The sequence below is a fragment of the Diabrotica virgifera genome, chromosome 8 (assembly GCF_917563875.1).
Source record: "Diabrotica virgifera virgifera chromosome 8, PGI_DIABVI_V3a".
NCBI lineage: Eukaryota > Metazoa > Arthropoda > Insecta > Coleoptera > Chrysomelidae > Diabrotica > Diabrotica virgifera.
The window spans coordinates 40,864,826-40,889,318 of record NC_065450.1 but is presented as its reverse complement, the minus strand read 5'-3'; the positions used below and the strand labels follow the sequence as shown (position 1 = coordinate 40,889,318).

At 31.2% G+C, this 24,493-nt stretch overlaps 1 protein-coding gene across 1 annotated transcript in view; it reads left to right on the top strand.

Annotated features, from left to right (window-relative positions):
• The window catches only part of LOC126889533 (cytochrome P450 6j1-like), a 109,753-nt gene extending 85,492 nt beyond the window's left edge, over positions 1–24,261 (top strand). Inside the window, exon 5 of the mRNA XM_050657885.1 lies at positions 23,282–24,261. Coding sequence (XP_050513842.1) covers positions 23,282–23,448 — 167 coding nt within the window. The 3' untranslated portion in view covers positions 23,449–24,261. The remainder of the gene's footprint in view (positions 1–23,281) is intronic.
• Positions 24,262–24,493: the final 232 nt, after the last annotated feature.

Below are 24,493 nucleotides of genomic sequence, written 5' to 3'. Positions count from 1 at the left end.
GAAGCGAAGTTAGAAAATTGTAGGCTCTTCAAAGTTCTGCGTTACCTTTTTCGCTTTCCGGTAACACAATTATAATACAGTGATGAGCGCGTTAATTACCGGCAAAATAGCACAAAAGATGGAAAACTTATTAAGTTGTGAGATAAAAAGAAATGAATCTAGTCGGGCAGGAAAATTTAGCGATATTACCCTATAAATTTACATTACATTGATTGTTTCCCACCTTTAGACGTATCGGACGAGTTTTGCAACTGCCACTGTCACACAGTGACAGTTTTAGTTGACATACTCCTCGGATAGGTGTAAAGGTGGGAAACAATCAATATAATGTGAATTTATATGTTAATATCGCTAAATTTCTCAGCTCGAATAGTTTCATTACTTTTTATTTCACAACTTAATAGGTTTTCCATCTTTTGCGCTATTTTGCCGGTTATTAGCATGCTCATCACTGTATATCTGCTTGTTTTAACTCCGTTGCTTCACAAGAAGCGAACTTAGAAAACTATACAGTCCGTCTAATTTACTTACCGTTGCACGTCATTATCTACGCCAGAGATCTAAGTTGACATAGTTGCCAAAGTATAAAAAATCCTGAATCAATTTTAAATCAAATAGATCACATAATTATTGTAAACATGGATTATAAAACAAAACAAAGTAATATTCAATGTAAATAAATAAAAACTTTAGAAATAGAAAACAAGAATTAAGTTATAATCTTACGTTAAAGTAAATAAAAACAGTAAATATAATAAAACAAATACTTAGAGTAAAGAATATAAACAAATATGAAGCGTCATCACCGCAACTGTCAAATAAATGTTACCAATTTATTCTAAAATATCAGCTTCGTTCGATTACAGTTGTTACAGTGTGTTCCGAGCAAATGTGCTTCATAAAAACGCTTTATAATCCATTTATACAAATTAAATGAAACATATTATTGTGTATTTCTTTAGGTTAACATTAATAGAAATCTTCAAATATTATTTCTACGCGTATATAATAAAATATGTCTTGTGGCTGTAATTCCAGTGTACTAGGAAAAATGATTCTAAAAAAGAACACACCTTCCGCCTAAATATTTCGTGTTGGTATCATGTGACGTCACAGGCTATTACGAGGATGACGTGCAACGGTAAGCAAATTAGACGAAGTATAGGCAAAGTTGTGCGTTACCTTTTTCGCTTTCCGGTGACACAATAATTATTATAATATATCTGCTTGTTCCAACTCCGTTGCTTTACCAGAAACGAAGTTAGAAAACTATAGGTTCTTATATTAATTAGTATATTATTCTAATATTAATTATTATTATAATATATCTGCTTATTCCAACTGCGTTACTTCACCAGAAACAAAGTAAAATTTTTAATTTATGAATGTTTTTTTGATATTGATAACGATTTCCGAAGTGAAAGTCAAAACGTCAAGTAAACTTGATTTCAAACTCGAATTGTGGCTTATGCCCAAATAAAATAGTAAATCTTATTTTGTATTTCTCACGCCGCCCGGTAAGAAGACAACAATGAAATGACCTTTTTTTACATTGGTCCGCATGTATATTTTTTATTTCAGCTTCTGTTTCCCTTCAGATATCGGCTTTAATGGTCCTTTGTTGAGTATTTCACAATAATGATTTTCCACGGTAAACATCAATAAGTTTGATATTTCCTTCCGACAGTTCCGACCACTCCATTACTAACAAATATTTAACTCAGGCGCGCCAAAACCAACAAACCACTCACACACCCGTCCAAATACGTACAGTCGATTCGCTATAGTCGATTCGCTAATCTGAGACACAACTGTCTACATTACAATCACAATAAAGATGCACTAGAAATAAACAAGCACGAGGAGTACTCCCATATCATGGTTTGGGAGTGCTCCTCGAACATTCAACGTGTCTTGGTTTGTTTATTTCTATATAGTGAATTTTTATTAAAAAATCAATGGGAAAATCCCAATAGTTGGCTGTATACCATAGTTTAAAAAACCAATACAGAAGTAAAAACTTCGAGATGTATTCTGGTATAAAATCGTTTATTCAAAACTATAAAATGTCATGGATTGCAGAACGTTTTCGTTCTAAACAGAACATCTTCAGTGCCTAGAATGAAGTATTTCCACGTTAGTTTAAAGCAAAAGGTTAAAAATGTGACTGTTAAAATGAAAAATGTGGGAATACTTACATCCTGCCGAGTATTTTAAAACTAGCACACTGTAAATAGTGTTAACATCATCATATATGGTTTACATAATGTAATATGTTAAAATGTTATGACTACAAGTCGATGTTAATAGATAAAGTGGAACACATGCTAAAAGGGTGCCATGGTTCCCTGCTCGAAGATGCTAGGTACTTGCCAATTCAATGGGCACAGACCAACTGAGAAATTAGGAAGTGGATATAGAATTTGACAAGGGTGACATGACATGACAAGATAAAGCCAATTTTTGGTTAAAGTTTCATTTGATTTTGGATTTTTTAATAAAATGCAAAGGTTTGTCTGCAAAAATAATTTAAATTATTTGAATAATAAAATCTAGTGTAAAGTTTAAATTAGCAACTGTCTATTCCAGAATAACTTATAAATTCATTAAATTTAATGCAGATATATTACATGGTTTAAGTTGTGACGTCATCGGATGTGAAATGACGAGATGAAAGTTGAGTTTTGTTGAAACAAGGAAATACACTACATAATAAAAGATAATTAGACTTACGTGGAAAAACAAAGCTAAACAAACCGAAAAAACCAGAATTTAAGAGTATTTTTATGTGATGAAATGTTGGTTGCCTAACAAGGCAAGCAGGCAACAAGTTGAAGGTAAACGGTAGAATATTGCGAGAAAACAGTATATATACAAAAGGTGGCTATTTATTGTGTTAAATTTATTATTATACTATTGTAATGAATAATTATGTCTGTTAAAAGTTGAAAAATAATTGTTAACAAAATTAAATAACTAAAGATTACTGTTAGTGAGGTAGATATATGTGTGAAGGATATGATTGTATATAGTATTGTGAAATGAATAAAGTATGTAATAATATAATAAAATTAAACTATGTGACATAAAGTCTAATTCATCTTTATGTAGTTTTGAAAGGACTGAATGAATTGGAAGTAATGTATCTTGATAGTCTACCAACGTAGAATAGTGAATAAAATAATTAGAATGAGAGCTACCAATATAGGTCAAATTGTGGGTTGGTGTCAGTATGTAAAAAAGAATCTACATTGAATAAGTATATGAAATAGAAAAGTATGAGATTGATTTCTATTGGTGATAGTGGAGTGAACAGACTGAACTAAATGAAATATATTTAAGTGCAGAACTTTATGAACGTATGTAATTGCAACTGAAATCAAACAAATGAAAAATGTGAAAAAATTATTTTAAATTGGGATAAATGGATATTGGAAGTTGCCTGATATGAATGGAAATGAAAAGATAGATGAAAAAAGAAGAATAGTGAATGCATTAAAACTTAAATGTTATAGTCTGAAAGAAGTTTGACTGAATGGGTCGTAATGGATGTAGGTGTGCAGTATCCTATTGTTAAGTAAAGTCTAAGAATCTAAAAAGAAAAAAGTGACAGAATGTTACTAAGTAAGGAAAGTGATATATATGACAGACCAGAGTGATTGGATGTATTGTGTTTTTTATTATTGTAAACGGAGATGAGAGAAAATGAGTAAGTAACATAACAGGCAACAGGATAAGTGAGTGTGAAGAACATTCCAAAGAGACAATAAACCAGACCGATTTAAGGATTAATAATAATAAGAGCCATTTAAATAAATTATGAAAGAAATGGTGAGATGAGATATAGAGGACCTGAAAAAAGAGACAGAGACACCAGGTCAAACCAGAAATGACTAGGAGTGGAGAAAAATATGAAGGATAGGAAAATAGAAGAATCAAAACTGTGTTAGGGATGGGATAGTGGGGGAGGCAGTAATGAAGTTGAAAAGAAATTGCAAGTTGAGATATGTGTTAATGGGTGATTAGTGTGGAAAGAGAAGATTGTTAGAAACTAGTGGGGTAGTGGAAAAAGAGGGGGAGGGGGAAAATGGAGAATAGGAGTAAAGGGGAAGGGGGGTGAGGGGAATAATGAGAGAAAACTAGGGTTGGATTAAGGGAATAGTTGTCGATGGATAGGAGTAAAAGGACGATTTAAAGTTGTTTGACGATTAACGCAATTGGGGCTGGTCCTCATGTCTCTGGAAATCTCAAGGTCCTCGTACAAATCCAGGCGTAGATTGTTTCTGTCTTGGATGTTATGAATTAATTTAACACCATCAGGGATGTTAAGATGATGATTATTAACTTTTAAATGATGGGAAAAGGCTGATGTAGTGTCTCTTTTAGAATGTTCAGCAGATCTGGTTGAGAGTGATCTGTAAGTCCTGCCGATGTAAGAAGCATCACAATCAGAACAAGTCAGTCTATAAACACCACTACGATTCATATAGTGTATTGTATCCTTAGTATTTGTCAAAAAGTGGCCAAGGGTATTTCCAACTTTGAAAGAAATATGTATATTCTCAGAAGAGTTAGATACAATACGTTGATCTATATCGTCTATATCTCATCTCACCATTTCTTTTATAATTTATTTAAATGGCTCTTATTATTATTAATCCTTAAATCGGTCTGGTTTATTGTCTCTTTGGAATGTTCTTCACACTCCCTTATCCTGTTGCCTGTTATGTTACTTACTCATTTTCTCTCATCTCCGTTTACAATAATAAAAAACACCGTACATCCAATCACTCTGGTCTGTCATATATATCACTTTCCTTACTTAGTAACATTCTGTCACTTTTTTCTTTTTAGATTCTTAGACTTTACTTAACAATAGGATACTGCACACCTACATCCATTACGACCCATTCAGTCAAACTTCTTTTAGACTATAACATTTAAGTTTTAATGCATTCACTATTCTTCTTTTTTCATCTATCTTTTCATTTCCATTCATATCAGGCAACTTCCAATATCCATTTATCCCAATTTAAAATAATTTTTTCACATTTTTCATTTGTTTGATTTCAGTTGCAATCACATACGTTCATAAAGTTCTGCACTTAAATATATTTCATTTAGTTCAGTCTGTTCACTCCACTATCACCAATAGAAATCAATCTCATACTTTTCTATTTCATATACTTATTCAATTTAGATTCTTCTTTACATACTGACATCAACCCACAATTTGACCTATATTGGTAGCTCTCATTCTAATTATTTTATTCACTATTCTACGTTGGTAGACTATCAAGATACATTACTTCCAATTCATTCAGTCCTTTCAAAACTACATAAAGATGAATTAGACTTTATGTCACATAGTTTAATTTTATTATATTATTACATACTTTTATTCATTTCACAATACTATATACAATCATATCCTTCACACATATCGCACCTTGAAAACCATATGGCAATAATTTCAATTTTTTCATGAAATGACCTTTGAATGCAGTCTAATAGGAAAAAAAATCTATTTTTTAATGCTATATAGCAGCATCTGCAAAAAATTTTTAAGTTCGGCACCAGAAAGATACATCCCTATGGCTTTTATCAAAAATCGATTCTTCTTTTTAAACCATCAGGCATTATCTGCAGTTGATGCTCTACGGTTCTAAAATTGGAACAAAAACTTAGATCTATATGGCAATATGTGCAAAATGTGACCCACGCTCGTAAAATAAAAGCGAGATGTACTAAGGAAAAATCCTTTGAATGCAACAAAACATAAGAGTGCTGCATAGAGATTTCATTGCAACACTGGAAATAAGCGACAAGACTATAACAAATTAATATGCAACGTCATACTGCAGATGGGTTTATCCCAAAAGAAAAGCGAAGAACTCATAAGAATGGAAAAAGAATCAACGAAGTCGTGAAACAAAACATAATGATTTACATCGAGTCCATTCTTAGAGTGAAATCTCACTATTCTTTTTCTCATGATCATCTTTCAGTGCGTCACAGTTTTTCGATTTCTCTCTAACGCATTAAATTGTATGTGACAGAAAAAAAAGGCACGTCTGGGAATACTTCGGTAATTATTCTAGTTCGGTGATTATTCTAGTTGTCGATAGATGGCGCCATAATCAAAAAAGAATTATTTATTAAATAAAATAATAACATTATCAATATAATCTGTACAATTTATAAGACTATACAAATGAAAGAAAATACCATTTTATAAATGCAATAGACACAATTGATTTGGTTTTATTCCAAATTGAAAATAAAATTTGACAACTGTCAGATTTAACTAAAATGTCACGTTAGAATAAATGTCATAAATGTGTATTATCACGGACTTACCTTTTTTTCTATAATTTGTGACGCACTGAAAAATGTTCATGAAAAGGAGAATACCTAAGGAAACAAACTACCAGATAATTCGTCAGCGATGACAAAACTCTTGCTGATATTCATCGCGATTATATATAAAATTTTGCAAAGAAAAAGTTTCGGTGTTCGGAAATTACGCTACGATGATGACCATATTTCACACAGAATTTAATATACACTTCTTTAAGCCCAAACATACCTTTGCTTGCTGTGAGAAAGTTACAGAAATTAATTAGATAAATCGACATTAGACACAGCCTATAATACTCACCGTCAGGAAGTGGAACTCAATAGGAAAGAGAAATAAATGACTTAAAATCTGCAAAATCCAATAATTGCATGACTTCTTGTTTTGATTTACAATCATTACTACCGACGCGCGACGCCTTCAGGCGAAGTCTCTTTATTTTATTACAAAAGCAGATTATCAACATTATTTAATTTCACAATTTTTACCGGACCACAAATGCAGGACACTTCTGTCTTTGGTTCAAGCGAATTGCTAATCGTGATTCGAATGAAATAGCGTCGTTCCTATTACAATTTCTGAGGAACCATGCCAGGGAAAAAGAAATAATATTATACTCAGATAACTACTGTGGGCGAAATAAGAACAAGTGTATATTGTCTATCTTTATCAATATGCAGTACAGAAATTGAACATACCTAAAATTACCCACAAATTTTTGATAACGGGTCACTCCCAAAATACGCTAGATAACGTGCATTCTTTGATTGAGAAACAAACAAAAAAGGCTTTAAAAGATGACCAATTTACGTGGCTGCGCAATGGTTCACAGTAGTTCAAACAGCGAAAGAACAGGTGAACCTTATATAAAATTAATGAAAGGTGTACATCGGATATATTGGACTTTAAAAAACGATGTAAGGAAATGGGGAACAATTATAACATTGACGAAGAAGGAAATCAGGTCGTCTGGAATGACATAAGATGAGCTAGGTGGAGAAGACATTTAAAAATAAGTTTCAGGTTAAGGCAAGCTTCAACGATGCAGAGTTCAGAACCATTAATATAAGGCAAAGACAACGAGGGATGGTGGCTAAGATGGAACTAAGTAAAGCATATTCGCATCCACCAGGAATATGCAATCTCAAAAAACAAGATGTAGACTCTCACTATGTAAGGCTAATGTTATTCAAAAGCACTATCATAGGTTTATGCGGATTTACACGTGACCAATGCAACAATAGAAACCGAACAGACAGATTATAATATGCAAGACTTTAATTAAGTGTTAACACTAAAAATTTGTAATAAATAAGTACAATCTTAAATAAAAAACTGTTATTTGATATGCATTTTTACTGCGTCATTTGCGAAAATTGATATATTCTTTAAAACCATATGGCCGTATGTGCTAAAATACCTATTTCCTGGAGGAAATTTTATGTACTTCTTAATTCATATAAAAATATGCAAAATTAAAGACAATTTTACCAAATATCAGGTTTGTAGCTTAATTTTTGGAACTACAGGAAATAAAATTAACTTTACAAAAACTTAAAATGCTCATAACTCGATATTATGATTTTTGCAGTTACTGCCCTATGGTTTTCAAGGTGCGATATATCTACCTCACTAACAGTAATCTTTAGTTATTTAATTTTGTTAACAATTATTTTCCAACTTTTAACAGACATAATTATTCATTACAATAGTATAATAATAAATTTAACACAATAAATAGCCACCTTTTGTATATATACTGTTTTCTCGCAATATTCTACCGTTTACCTTCAACTTGTTGCCTGCTTGCCTTGTTAGGCAACCAACATTTCATCACATAAAAATACTCTTAAATTCTGGTTTTTTCGGTTTGTTTAGCTTTGTTTTTCCACGTAAGTCTAATTATCTTTTATTATGTAGTGTATTTCCTTGTTTCAACAAAACTCAACTTTCATCTCGTCATTTCACATCCGATGACGTCACAACTTAAACCATGTAATATATCTGCATTAAATTGAATGAATTTATAAGTTATTCTGGAATAGAGAGTTGCTAATTTAAACTTTACAGTAGATTTTATTATTCAAATAATTTAAATTATTTTTGCAGACAAACCTTTGCATTTTATTAAAAAATCCAAAATCAAATGAAACTTTAACCAAAAATTGGCTTTATCTTGTCATGTCATGTCACCCTTGTCAAATTGTATATCCACTTCCTAATTTCTCAGTTGGTCTGTGCCCATTGAATTGGCAAGTACCTAGCATCTTCGAGCAGGGAACCATGGCACCCTTTTAGCATGTGTTCCACTTTATCTATTAACATCGACTTGTAGTCATAACATTTTAACATATTACATTATGTAAATCATATATGATGATGTTAACACTATTTACAGTGTGCTAGTTTCAAAATACTCGGCAGGGTGTAAGTATTCCCACATTTTTCCTTTTAACAGTCACATTTTTAACCTTTTGCTTTAAACTAACGTGGAAATACTTCATTCTAGGCACTGAAGATGTTCTGTTTAAAACGAAAACGTTCTGCAATCCATGACATTTTATAGTTTTAAATAAACGATTTTATACCAGAATACATCTCGAAGTTTTTACTTATGTATTGGTTTTTTGAATTTTTATTGTGACTGTAGTGTAGTCAGTTGTATCTCAGATTAGCGTATCGACTATATTGCGAACCATCAAAGCGTTTGTTGAAAAACCGACAGAAGTTAGATCGTGGTGCGCCGTGTGTGTGCCGTTTGCGCGCCACTTGAAAACACATACTAATCTGACGAACATGCTACGCACGAGCGTCTCGCACACCGAGCGGAGCGCATATGTATATGTGCCTTAATATTCGTTCAGCGCATATACGCCAGGCTGTGAATGAAAAAACGTGATATAATTCAGGAATTTTTGAAACCTACCAGGTGTTGTAAAGGACGATGGCAGGAATAACTTCTACTAAAATGTAACCCAAAAATTTTGTGCGGTTTTTTATTTAGGTATGACGTTTTTCATTTGTTAAATTTGCAATTTTTAAAGTTTTTTTTAATTTTGCAGCTTAGGATATTCATTTTATAGAAAAACTTTTAAATATAAAATTGTAGTAAATTAAAAAAACTGCAATTTGAGCTATGGCAAGTTTCATTACGTAAATACGTTATTGCAAAACAGCCTGCGAAAGGTCCAAAATGGCCGTTTTTTTGCAATTGCATTATACCTTAACAAAAAATTTGTAGGGCCCGATTGGTAAACTTGTTGCTTAGATATTATAATTTGCTTATCCCAAGGGGTCAAATGTCGAAGGCTATAACTTTTTCAAAAAAAATCGTAGAGAGTTATTCCACGATCCACCCTCCTTCTAAAGACTTATATTTCCATATTCTAATGTAAATAAATGCGTATAAGATTTTTCAACCTCTTATTTCGGGTTTGAAAATTAGGGGGCAAATTTCGTTATAAACGTTTAGAACTGAAGCCGCCCATGTAGATCCTATGGGTTTCTAATTTGCAGATTATTGTTGCTGAAGACAAAGTAAGGATTAAAAACAAAATAAAAATTTTCTACGACCAACTGAAGCCGAGATACTTGTTTTTGTTTCCTTAAATCGTGGTGACTTTATTTGTAACAATTAAGCAATTATTTCACAGTCATTGACTAAAAGAAAGACTTATATTATCTTAAAATAAAAATTATTTTAGCCGAAAATTACATTTAATTATTAAAAATGATTTTGAAAGTGTAGTGGAGATTTATTTTTCGTTACGAATATGATTTATTATGTCGGTTGCCCTTACCAACGGTTAGCAACTTATAATACATTGAATCACGGTTTTTTGCTTTAAATTTTAAAGGACCGCTTGGATTGACATGAAATTGGGCAAACACATAAATAACACATGGGTCAAAGAATAAAAATGATATTGGGCCTCTGTGTGCTTTTGTCCCGGTGGTGGTGAGTTTCACCCCTTATAAGGGTGAAAAAATATATATTTAAAATAAGTTCGGAAATGGATAAAACGTCTAATTCTAAGCACCTTTTGTTCTATAGCATTTTTTCACCAAGTTACAGTAAACTCTCTCTTAACGGACACCTCTCTTCGCCGGACACCTCCTCTATACGGACGATTTTTAAACAAAAATCATTCGGCGATATATTAACCTGTACCCTTTAACTCCCTTAGACGGACACTCTCAACAACGTACAGGGACAGTAAATGAGGGTAAATGCGGACAGTAAATGAAAAAAATTAACATTTTTTTTTTAAGTGATTACTTCTTATTGTAATATTTTGCAATATAAATGTGTATAATACTTTTATTATTTCAAATCAACAAAATGTCTACGACGTGATATATTATTTGATACGGTTCAACACTAAGTAATAAAAATTTAATGTTTGTGTCCGTCGATGAAAGAAATGCGACACCGGGAACTCATTAAATTATTGTTTTGACTGGAACAAGGACTTAAGAATTTTAACCGAAATTTCTGATTAAGCCATTTCAATAGACGTAGTAACTTTTATGAGTGTTTTTGCAACGTGAATAATATGGGGTCCGCCCAAAAACAAGTTTTAAGTTTGAAAGAAAAAGTCGATTAGGGTGCTGCATTAGACCTAGAAATAATTGTTTTCGATTGATTTTGTAAAGTGCGGTCTAAAAATATTACTGCTTCTGGTAAAATTATTCAAGAAAATGCATTAGAAGTTGCAAGTGAACTAAGCGATGATGTGAAAACTTCTGGTGGATGGTTTGAGAAATTTGTAAGCAACACCATATATTTCCTTCAAATCTGTGTGTAGCGAAGCAGCTGCTCTAGATTTATTAGTGGTTTCTAACTGGAAAAAAAACTGCTCACTTTAAAGAGAGTATACTCTCCGCGAGACATTTTTGACGCAGATGAGACGGGATTAATTTTTAGAGTTTACCGCAGTAACCAAGTAAAGTTATACCCTGAAAGGAGAAAATGTCCTGGCTCTGAAACATAAGGCAACGGACAGAGATTAACGACATTCAATCTCTGATACACATTGGAAGAAATAGAGAGTTAATGGAAAATGTGATCGCTAACATCCATTAGTGTATTTGCATTTGAAGAAGAAGAAGAAAGGTGAAAGGTGCACTGGAGGTAAGGCTTCTAAAGATAGGATCATAATTATATTTTGCACCAATATAATGGGGAACAACGAAAGGCCATTGGTAACAGGGAACACTAAAAGTCCACGTTGGTTCAAGGTTTCACACGCAGAAAAATTACCTATCGAATGGTACAGCAATAAGAAATCATGGATGACAAATGACAAGGGAAATCATGACAGACTGGCTAAATAAATTTGATAGAAGAATGCAGAGAGAAAATCGAAAAGTTCGTTTGTTCCTAGAGAATGCTGCGTCTCATCCACAACTTGTGTTACAGTTGAGTCCGCGAGTCATTACCCGTGCGTCATCATTTAAAGCATACGAAATAAGTCGGAAATCTATTTCACGCAACAACAAGTGAGAGAAAGTGGCTACTGTTCCGATTACGGGTTTTACTATAAAATTTGACGTTATCAAATAAATAGAATGTCAAATGTAAGTTTTGCTTCAAAATTTTTGGCAGAATTGCAGCTACATTTGAAGTACATTAATAAATTCTTTTAATATCATTCGTGATTAATAAAATAAACAATTTATAGGAAATAAAATTAAATATACAACAACGTTTACAGTGTGTTGATGTAATAGGTTTTATTATTATTTATTTTAAAGTATTTTGCAATATGTTGAGTGTCAAAAATAAACAAAAGTAATGCCATTGACTAAGGACAAGAAGAATTTTACCCACTGATAAAATCAAAGTAAAATTTTTAAAAAAGTTTTATAGAAAATAATGTTATATTTTATCACTGTTACTAATAAAACACTCGTATTCTAAGGTTATTCCGTATTTATATCTAGAATAGTTATTCTAAGTATAAGGTCGATATAGTACGAAAATAATTCGTTACTAATAAACTCGCTATAAGTTAGATATAAGTATTCCCACTTTATTCCGAAATAATAGTTTGGCAACGTTGCAACAATGATATATTGTGTCAAATATGTCAATTTTGATTTTTCTCTGTAACTGACAAACCAAATTAACCTAGGCGAACACTTTTCGGAATGATAAAAATGAGTTTTTATTGATTTTTTTAAATACGTTTAAAATACCAGTATTCTTCTTTCATATGGTTTCTACAGAATTGCTGTATCAATATTATTTTCTGAACAATAATATTGCAAAAAAAAGTTCCTAGGGGTAAACAAATTGAATAAAATTTAAACTAATTGACGAATCATCTTGAAATTTTTTGTGCATTATATGGACTGTTTACTCAACTTTTCATGCAATATCAAATTCAAATAAGTGAATCACCTATTAGGTTTTCTAAAAACCGTACACCATCTTTAGAAAACCGATATTTAATTCTGAATTCCTTATCGGTGTATTGTGAAAAGGGATTTATTCTATCTTTGAGAAGTTTCCTTTTTCGTGTATTTTCTATCATGTTAATTAAATTATCAACTTCTTCGACAGCCGCAACGCAACACCCCTTAAACACATTTTTTTATTATATAATTACTCACAAAACAAATCAAAAGATAATATATTTTTGCCTCTGATGACATTGACAGTCATAAAATAGATTATACCAGACTTAAACAAGGGTGTGGGTCGGTATAAACTTGGACTAAATTCTTATACCACGTATAACCTATATCTAAGTTATTCCATGTTTATTGGTAGTAGTCCAGAGAAATAAGATTTTTCTCGTGACACATCCCCCTCCAGGCCGAAACCAAATTTTTTGAGTAGTATGGACATCTATATTATTAACCTATATGTTTCCTGCAGCCGATTTTGATGATATACATAGTTATAAACAAATGAAGATCAAAAAACGCTAAATTTTCGCTTTTTTCGTCTATTACCAAAAAGTTAGCACTTTAAACAAATTTGAGTGTAAGAAACTCATAAATCGTATAAAAAACTTCAATTTGGCGTTCGCTGAATATGTCCATCCTTATTGGTTGCTTAGAAAATTGCAAAATAAATCATAAATTTTGAGTTTTTAAAAATATTCATAACTTATGTAAAAATTGACTTAGAACCTTCTTATTACACGGAATGCTGATACTTCTTGTACTTAAATTATATTTTAAATTTCAAAGCAATTGGTCAAATAGTTTAAAAGTTATTTAATTTGTTTATCCCAAATTCATTTTTTTTGCAACACTACAAGTCAGAAAATTATGAGGCTACAATCATACTTCGGACAGTTTATGAAAGAAGAACATTTATACTATTACCATTATTAAAAATAAATGACAAAAAATAATTTTAAACAGTGTAAAATTATTTTGAAAAAACATGTCGATTTTTTGCTTACTTATAAACAATTAGAATAACTTTTTAACCGTTACCTGTAGAAAAATTATTTTTTCATATTTAGAAAGACTGAATTTTTATACACATTTAGAAAGAAAAACAACTGCCCTAGGACAATTAGGGACAAAGTTAGCCCCCCCATTTATTTAATCCACATGTTTTTGCAAAATAATTTTGCAATGTTTATAACTATTTTTTGTAATTTTTTTTTAATTAAATTAATACTGTAAATTTCCTTCTTCCATAAACTATCCAAAGTATTACTGTAGCTTCATCATTTTCTGACTTACAGTGTTGCAAAAAAAATAAATTTGGGATAAACAAATTAAATAACTTTTAAACTATTTGACCAATTTCTTCGAAATTTAGGGTATGAATTAAGCACCATAAGTCTCAGCATTCCGTGTAATAAGAAGGTTTTAAGTTAATTTTTACATAAGTTATAAATATTTATATAAACTCAAAATTTATGATTTATTTTGCAATTTTCTAAGCAACCAATAAGGATAGACATATTAAGCAAACGCCATATTGAAGTTTTTTATACCATTTATGAGTTTCTTATTCTTAAATTTGTTTAAAATGACTATTTTCTTAGTAATAGACGAAAAAAGCGAAAATTTACCGTTTTTTGATCTTCATTTGTTTATAACTATGTATATCATCAAAATCGGCTGCAGGAAATATATAGGTTATTATTATAGATGTCCATATTACTCAAAAAATTTGGTTTCGGCCTGGAGGGGGTTGTGTCACCAACAAGCTATTTTTCCCCTTATTTCTCTGAACTATAGTGATTTTGCCTATCCGCTGTGAGCTCGTACGTAGAGGGGATATTTACAAATTCTCGAGCGCCAGTAGTGGCAAGTCTGTAAACGTTTACCGGAAATTTGACATAAATGTCAAAGTGATTAATGTAAAATTAAATTAAAAACATTAATTATAAAAAATATTAGTTGGTCAAAGCTGTGGTATATATTTTTACCTTAAATATACTTACGTTTTAAATACTGAATTTAAGTTTTTTTAATGTTCCGTAATATGTAATTATAATTTAATCTAAAAATCTTAGCGCCATCTACACGATAATTGTGAAAGTATCCGAAGTAAGAAATTCATATTTTATCAATAGAACGTCAAAATGATTAGCAAAATCTTAAAAAAATCGATTACAATTTGATTAATTTTTTGCGTTGTAAATGTTAAGCGATAACAATTAAATAATAAATTTAAAAATGACCGGTGAAAGATAATTCCAGTAATCCGCTAGGAGCGCCACCAGCGAAGCTCAGAGCGTATACCTGATTTATTCTCGGTATAATTTTTATACTTGGTTTATTAGTAACAGTGTATAACTACAGTAAAACCTGTCAATAACGGCCACTAAAAATGAAAGAACTATTGGCCGATATAGAAAGGTGGCCGGTATTGCCAGTTTTTGTAGTCTACATATAATTGGTTTGGAGAATTTTTAAACTAGTCGTTAGTACAAGTGGCCGTTTTTGGCAGGTGGCCGGTAACACAGGTTTTACTGTACTAACTAATTAATTGTCATTTTATTCACATTGACGGAAAGCTAAACACAATCACTTCTTTACTGTGTGAATGACGTTAGCTTTGTAGGTTTTAAATATTAATTGCCAAAATATAATTGCTTACCTTAAAATTTTAAAGTCCAATATAAAATTAGTTGTGAAATCAACTGTTTGTGTATAATAAAGAAACTTCCAAACGCAAAAATTCGACAAAAACCGCAAAAAATTCAACTGACTGACAGCCCCAAAAAGTAAACAAAGCAGAAACGTCAAACAAATTAGACTTAAACTATGAAAACATACGGAATCGTCTTTTTTTGTACCCATCTCTTTTCAATGCAGAGTCTAGATGGTTCACAAAAATAACATGTGTTTTAACTTAATAACAAACGGCAGCTGGTTTGTCATGAGCTTCATGCGTGGAAGGGAGTGATGCTATAAGAGATAAAAAGTATGTGTTTTATCTCGCCAGGTATTAATGACGCACGGGTAAAGACTCGCGGACTCAACTGTATGTAATATTCAACTAATATTTCTAATTACTTATTTTAAAAAAATTTAACGTAACATATTTTTTCTCCTCAACGGATACCTCCTTTAAACGGACACTTTATGAGGAACGACCACTGTCCGTTCAAGGGAGAGTTCACTGTAATACTTTTCGATTTATTTTCGAGTAAATACCTTCATTTTTCAACAAAAAAATACGATTTTAGGCGGTTTTTGACAAATAACTCAAACAGTAAGTATTTTATTGAAAAAAACATTCTAGACCTAATAGAAACAAAGTTCTAGCTAATAAAAAATAGGTCATATCCGTCAAATTTCAAAGTGAATTAGTTCAACGTGAAATAACCAAAAAAAAAAAAGAATGTGTGTGTACTTTGTACGCACGTAAGAAGTTATACTTCTATTATTATGATTTCAACGAAATTAATTTACTTAACAGGTTATTTGTATTTTATTTAAATATTAAACCAACTTTCTTTACATACCAAAAATATAAAAAAAAATATGAATCGTCCGGGATGTGAACCCGGGACCTCTTGATCTCCGGTCACACGCTCTACCACTGCGCTATCTCCCTTTTGCTATGACAGGTTACAAGATTTCTCATTCATACTGACAAATGTAATACAAAAATACTTTAAATAATATACTTACTATTATTATAAAATATCTTATTCCCGGGCAAGACAAATCCAAAGACACAAAAATTATAATAAATAATATATTTATTAAAAACACTAATATATTCTTTTCACACCTTTTCTTGCACTGATATATTTATACATAACTTGAAAGATTCGGCAACTAAACGTCATACTGTCTGTGTGCGCATGCGCGCAGAATTAGGAAATTTTACTTTCAATCGCGCCTAAAGAAGTATAACTTCAAAAAAAAACGCGGGAGTGAAATTTTTTATGATTTATGTTCAGATTTGAATCCTTTTATCATAAATATTATATCAGTTTATCAGAAATCCATAATTGTTTTTATTGTATTATTATTGTATTGTGTTATTTATTGTATTAGTATATTGATTGTGTTTATTTTTGTATTCGGGATAGGATTGTATAGTCTTTATTGCAACTGGCTGAATGACTAACGTCTATGCCATTAAATAAAAAAAAAGAGATAACCAAAAAATCATGCAATTTTTGGAGAAAAATCATTACATCTTTTTTAAAGTGTTAAAAAATATGTATACAGGGTGGGGCATTAATGTGACAAAGTCCAATTACTCGTTTATCGTAGGAGATACGAAAAAAAGTTATTGAGATAAAAGTTGGGGCACGCCTAGTACCATATTTTAAAAATATTTTCAAATATACAGGGGCGTCCGTATTGACAGGGTGACACAAACTTATGTTTTTTTAAATGGAACACCCTGTATATTTTTACATTTTTGAATTCTCCTCGATGTTTCCTTTCTTAAAATATATGGTTTTGTAATATTATACGAGGTAGTTTAAAAGTTATTTACGTTTTTTTGTTAATTTCGTAGAAAAATCTACACCCTGTAGAATTGTAGTGGTTTGACATCAAATTTTCTATTTACATTCAGACGATTTTTAGTATAGTCTACTACTGTTAGTCATTAATAATATAGCGAAATGTTTAATTTTAGTATACAGTGTGGGTCGAAACTCGGAATGAGTATTTTCTGAGTTTTCTTAAATGGAACACCCTGTATTTTAATAGTGTAATGAAATTATATTTTATGGTACTTTTTTATTTCTTAAGCATTCCCTATACCTAAGTGCTTTAATTTGTAAGTTATTCGTCATTCTTTAAGAAAACATTAATTGCAACAAAAATTACGTAAAATTTCATTAAGTAGCCGTGAAAATATCCAATCAAAAGCAATTTTTCGAAAAAAAAAATATATGATAATCTATCCTGATCCTTAATTTATTAATATTGGATGAGATATCCAAATACATTCGTAGTTAAGGTTGTTGGTGCTTAAAATATGAATCAAACATACAAAATTCTGCCTAGTTGGCTATGTCACAAAATTTGCTTAAACAATTGACATTATACTATTTATATAGTTCCAGTTGATTTGATACCATTACTAATACTAATTTTTCTAATGAGGAACGGATTAAAATGGCTTTGTGCTAGGAGAGTATTACAAAAATGAGCTACTTGCAATAAAAATTTATCATCAGCAATTTCCTGATAGACGACAACTAAAAAGAGAAACTTTTGAGAGTATACTAAAACGGTTTCAACAGACTAGATACTTAGATTGTAAGAACGATTGTACTAATATGCAGATCCTCAGTGACACTAAGGATTACATTTAATTGCTGTTTACTTCACTTAAAATAGTTTTTATCCGAGCAGATTTATCATAATCTAAGTGATCATTCCATTGAAACCGTTCTAGTATATTTTTAAACGTTTCTCTTCTTAGTTGTCGTCTATCAGGGAATTTTTTGATGAAAAATTCTTATTACTAGTAGCACATTTTTGTTATATTCCACTAGCACCAAAATCTTATTATTCAGTTTCTCATAAGAAAAATACATATTAGTAATGGTAACAAAGCAACTGGATCTATAAAAATAGTATAATGTCAAATTTTTAAGGAAATTTAGTGTCATAGCCGACTAGGTAGAATATTGTATGTTTTTATTAATATTTTAGGCACCAACAACTTTAACTACGAATTTATTTGGATATTTCATCCCATAGTAATAAATTAAGGATCAGACTAGATTATGATGTATTTTCTTTTCCAAAAATTATTTTTGATTAAATATTTTCACAGCCACCTAATAAAATTTCACGTAATTTTTCTTACAATTAATATTTGGCTTAAAGAATCACGAATAACTTACAAATTAAAGCACTTAGGTATAGGGAATACTTAAGAAATAAAATAGTACCATAAAATATCATTTCATTACAATACTTAAATACAGGGTGTTCCATTTAAGAAAACTCAGAAAATACTCATTCCGAGTTTCGACCCACCCTGTATACTAAAATTACACATTTCGCTATACTGTTGATGTTTAACAATAGTAGACTATATTAAAAATCGTTTGAACATAAAATAAAAATTTGATGTCAAATCACTAAAATTCTACAGGGTGTAGATTTTGCTACGAAATTAACAAAAAAACGTAATTAACTTTTAAACTACCTCGTATAATATTACAAAACCATATATTTTAAGAAATGAAACATCGAGGAGAATCCAAAAATGTAAAAATATACAGGGTGTTCTATTTAAAAAAACATAAGTTTGTGTCACCCTGTCAATACGGACGACCCTGTGTATTTGAAAATATTTTTATATTATGCTACTATGTGTGCCCCAACTTTTACCTAAATAACTTTTTTCGTATCTCTTACGACAAACGAGTAATTGGACTTTGTCACACTAATGCCCCACCCTGTATGTTTTTTAAAAAGTTTGTAGCATCAAGTAAGCAAGTTACGCTGAAAATAGAGTTAGTCTCTTTTTTTGGTCAAAAAACTCATGGGGAGGCCCCCCTAATTAGCATCAAAAATGAAATTAATCCATTTTACTTGTTGTTTTACTCGTGTATGTGTCGTTTATGTCGGTAAGTTTCATCGGTTCAAAGTGCTTATTTTTGAAGGAGCTGTAGTTAAAAGGACTTTAACTAGTCAATAATCACGACTGTATGCAAATTTAGAACAGACATGTCTTAACCAATTTTTGCCGTCCAAAAAAAAGTAAAAAATCCAAAATATTCAGAAAAGCAAAAACTATGTTTTTTTACTCTTTGTGATTTATGATCACACTAATAAATTTTAAGTTATTTAAAAAAAAGTTTTTTTTTTCTAAATTAAAAATTAAAACAGATTTACTTTAAAACCAATTTGCTTTTTAAATAAGCCCTTTGAACCGATGATACTTACAGATCATATCAATAATACATGAGCACAGTAACTTGTGAAGCGGTAATGATTAATTTGATTTAAGATTGTAATTAGGGGGTGACTTTTCCGAGTTTTTTTTACCAAAAAAAAAGGGATCAACTTTATTTTTAGCGTAACTTGCTTACTTTTGATGATATAAACATTTTTCAAAAACAGGTACACATATTTTTTTAAATATTTAAAAAAAGTTGTAATAATATTTTTTATTTCTCCAAAAAAGTGCATTATTTTTTGGTTATTTCAAGTTGAAATAATTCAAAAATAAATAAACATTTTCAATTTCGTTGCAAAACGAAAATACAGCCGCACCATATTCTAGTCCAATCAGAGAGTGCAGCAAGCACCTCTGCCGGTTTCTAAACTTATTAGTCTCTCATCAGGAGGCACATATGCTGCTCTCTCTGATCCAACAAAAACAAACCCCGGCGTGCAGTCACGGATTGCAACGAACGAAATGGCATAGATGCCCTAGCGGCAACTGCTATAAAAAGACTAAGTTTTCAATCTAATGGCATATAAAACAACATAATGTTACTCTACATCCCACCAGACTGAAAACAATGGGAAATTTCTCTGGTTACGCCTCCGAGGCTTCTACAATTTGTAAGCCATAACGGATGCTGAGACTAAGGAAGCTGAGGGAATTTTACAATTTATAATTCACGTCCCATTTGCTCAGCGCGGTAAAGTTCCACGAGAATGGTTCCCTTCGTACTCCAATCAGAGTAAACATGTAAATCAAAAAGGAATAACCATTTTCAATTTCGTTTCAACACGAAACTACAGCCACATCATCATTCCAGTTCAATCAGAGGGTGCCGCAAGCACCTCTACCGGTTTCAAAACTTATAAGTCTCTCGTCAGGAGACACATTTGCTGCTCTCTCTGACTCAACTAGGACAAACCCCGGCGTGCAGTCACGGATTGCAACGAACGAAATGGCAGGGATGCCTTAGCGGCAACTGCTAGAAAAAGACTAAGTTATCAATCTAATAGCACATAAAAAAACACCAAAAGAAGTTACTCTACATCGTACCAGACTGAAGTTCCCATTGTTTTCAGTCTGGTAGGATGTAGAGTAACATTTTTTGGTGTTGTTTTATGTGCTATTAGATTGAAAACTTAGTCTTTTGCTAGCAGTTGCCGCTAGGGCATCCCTGCCATTTCGTTCGTTGCAATCCGTGACTGCACGCCTGGGTTTTTCCTAGTTGGGTCAGAGAGAGAGCAGCATATATGCCTCCTGATGAGAGACGAATAAGTTTCGAAACCGGTAAAGGTACTTGCTAGACAAGTAAGGATCTGTTTTTAGGTGGATGTGAGAGGTGGCATTCAGATTTTTGCGGATAAAGTTAGGTGATAACTTCGTTAATAATAATTGATTTATGCACCATCTCAAATATGCCCGAAACATTAAAAAAAAATAAAATATTTAAAAATTTCAAAAAATTTCTTTTTTTTTTAATTTTTTTGCTTATAACTTAAAAACTGTTCATTTTAGAACAAAGTTCTATAGGAATAAAACAAAGATAATTAAATTTTCTATCAGATACGATTGGTTAAACATGTCTTAATTTATCACCCTTGCTTCAAAATAGCAATAAACATAAAATAAGGGGGCAAAACAAGCCTGTTTTTATTCAATGATTTTCCATCACTTTGGTTACACTTGGAACCTTCCTAATTCGTTTAGAAAATTTTTGTAATGTGCTAAAACCGCACACCAAATTTCATTAAAATTGACTTACTAGATTTTGCATAATAATTTTGCAATCTAAACTTTTTTTAAAAAATTTAAATTTTTTCACAACAAAAACTAGAGCATACAAAGATTTGTCAATTTTTTTACATATAAAGAAGAACTCCACCTGTCTAATTCACTTTACAGAATTGAAATCGGATTATTTAAACAGCCTTAGCAATGTTTTCAAGTTATAAACAATTTTTTGCCTTATAAACAAATTAGTGCTGTGGCCAGGAGGGGGTGCTACGGGCTCCTTTATTTAGATGGACTTACCCAAGTTTTTTATGTATTTTGACCCGTAGAACACGAATTTTTTGGTAACAGTTGATCCGGATGTCGATAAGATTTTTATAAACACAGAACTTGAGGAATTATATAAAATCGGTTTTTCGCAAAATAAAACACTTTTTTTGTATTTCTGGGGTAATTCTAAGCAAAAAATGTTCTTACAAGTTTTTTAGTAGGATGCATAGTTTTCGAGATAGACGCGGTGGAACTTTCAAAAAATCGAGAAATTGCAATTTTTGAACGCGAAAAATGTTTGATTAAAAATAAAATAGCAATTCTGCTGACACCATTTGAAAGTTTAAGTCAAATTATACCGGTTTTAATTATTTGCATTGCTAAAAATTAATTTTTTTATTATTAAACAAAGCTATTTTTTATAAGCCAAAACATTGTTTATAAATTTAAAACATTGCTGGGGCTCCTTAAATAATCTGATTTTAATTCTGTAAAGTGTATTAGATAGGTAGAGCACCACTTTATATGTAAAAAAATGAGCCACCTTCTAAATGGTCTACTTTTTGTTCAGAAAGATTTTAAAAAAATTTAACTTTTTTAAAAACATTTAGATTGCAAATTTATTATGCAAAATTTGTTGAGTCGATTTTAATGAAATTTGGTACACGAATTAAGTATGTTACAAAGAATTTACTATGTGAATTACTAAGGTTCTAAGTGTCACCAAAGTGGTTAAAAAATATTGAATAACAACAGACTTATTTTGCCCCCTTATTTTGTATTTATTGCTATATTGCAGAAAAGGTAATAACTTAAGACATTTTTTACCAGTCGTATATCATACAAAATTTAATTATCTTTATTTTATATTTTTACGACTTTGTTCCAAAACGAATTGTTTTAATGTTATAAGCAAAGAAAGCAGACAAAAATCGATGTTTTTCGAAATTTTTAAATATTTTAATTTTTTTATTAATGTTCCGGGCATTATTAGTCCATTATTATTACTGAAGGTGTCACCTAACTTTATCTGCAAAAATCCGAATGCCACCTCTCACATCTAAAAATAGACGTTTTTTCGCAAATCCTTACTGGTCTATGCTGCACTCTCTGATTGAACTGGAATGATGATGCGGCTGTAGTTTCGGTTTGCAACAAAATTGAAAATATTTATTCATTTTTTAGTAAATTCCGTGTTCAATATTTTCCAAAAATCTATCGAATGACATCAACTACGACCGTCCAATACTACTTCCTGGTGGGGTGAGGGGTAACTTTAAAATCTTAAATAGGAACCCCCATTTTTTTATTGTAGATTCGGATTCCTTAGGTAAAAGTACGCAACTTCTATTCGAGACATTTTTTCGAATCGTGGATAGATGGCGCTATAATCGAAAAAAAAGGAATTATCGTGATACCCTAGGTAAATTATAGAAACGGTCTAATATCTCGAGAAAAATATACTTCCAAATGAGAAACCAAAAAACCCGTGTTTAATATTTTGTGTTTGTAAGGTTGTATTATATTATAAGCATGCATATAAGTCAATTATTTTTTAGGTAAACGCCTAGGACTCCTAGCTATTGCTGCATGTGTCTCAAATGTCGTATTAAAATTTAATATTGAAAAATGTGAAGCAACTCCTGATGCAATTGAATTTGAACCCAAATCGTTGGCTCTGCAGTCAAAGGATGGACTAAAGATAAAACTAATAGCCAGAGAATAACATATTACAAATATACGTAATTAATTTTAACACAAAATGTCAAAGCTAATATATTGTTATGGGTCTACCCCAAAATCCCTATAGCCAATATTCCGACAACTAAAATTCCGACGACCAAAATCCCGACACGCCAAAATCCCGACAGCCAAAATCCTGATGACCAAAATCCCGACAAATCAAAAATCCCGCCAAATTTTCAAAACAATGGTTGCGTTCGGACGACCACAGCGGCTGGATAGCTGAGCCAGCAGTAGCTGTCAGACGTCACCGCTGGAAGCCAGCCGCTGAGAGATTTACTAAGCTTTCCCTATCACGGCTGGATGCAACCACTCAGCCGATTTCTGCTGCCAGCCAGCCGCTATGGTCGTCCGAACGCACCCAATAATACATAGTATCTATCTATTTTTGTTACGTTATTGTTTTGTTGTTTTGTTTAGTTTACCATTTAATACGAACTAATTTTCTAAATAAAATTTCTAACATAGGTACGTGAATTAAATTATCTTTTGCCAATATATAATTCAATATACTGTTATTCTCTACCTTTTCTATTTATTTAGATTAATTAGCAAATTCTTAATTTGATTGATTACCCAATTATTTTATCTATTGCCTATGTAAAGACATAACTAAATTCAAATTAAATTTTCCAATCAATTTTATTGTCAGGGCTAATTTTGTATTTGATCCAATACCAGTAATGTGTGGATTCTAGTATTTCTGGTTTTTTATTTCTTCTAGAAACAGGGAAATTGACAACAGTCAAATTTATATACATGTAATCTATTGTTTTTATTAAATGCCGTGTACATATGATTTAAAATTATTAAAATTTACCTTTGTTGCAACAATCTCTACCTTAATAAATTATCTCCTTGATATCTCCTTGGTTTGACAAAATTATTTATTTAATTAATTTCTTATTTACTCATACTGAATTGAATGAATTTTACTTTTCTTCTTTTGAATTGATTTCTCAAATTTGAAATGACTAACTATGTTACAAAAATATTGTTCAATAAACAAGTAAACAAATATGGTCTTG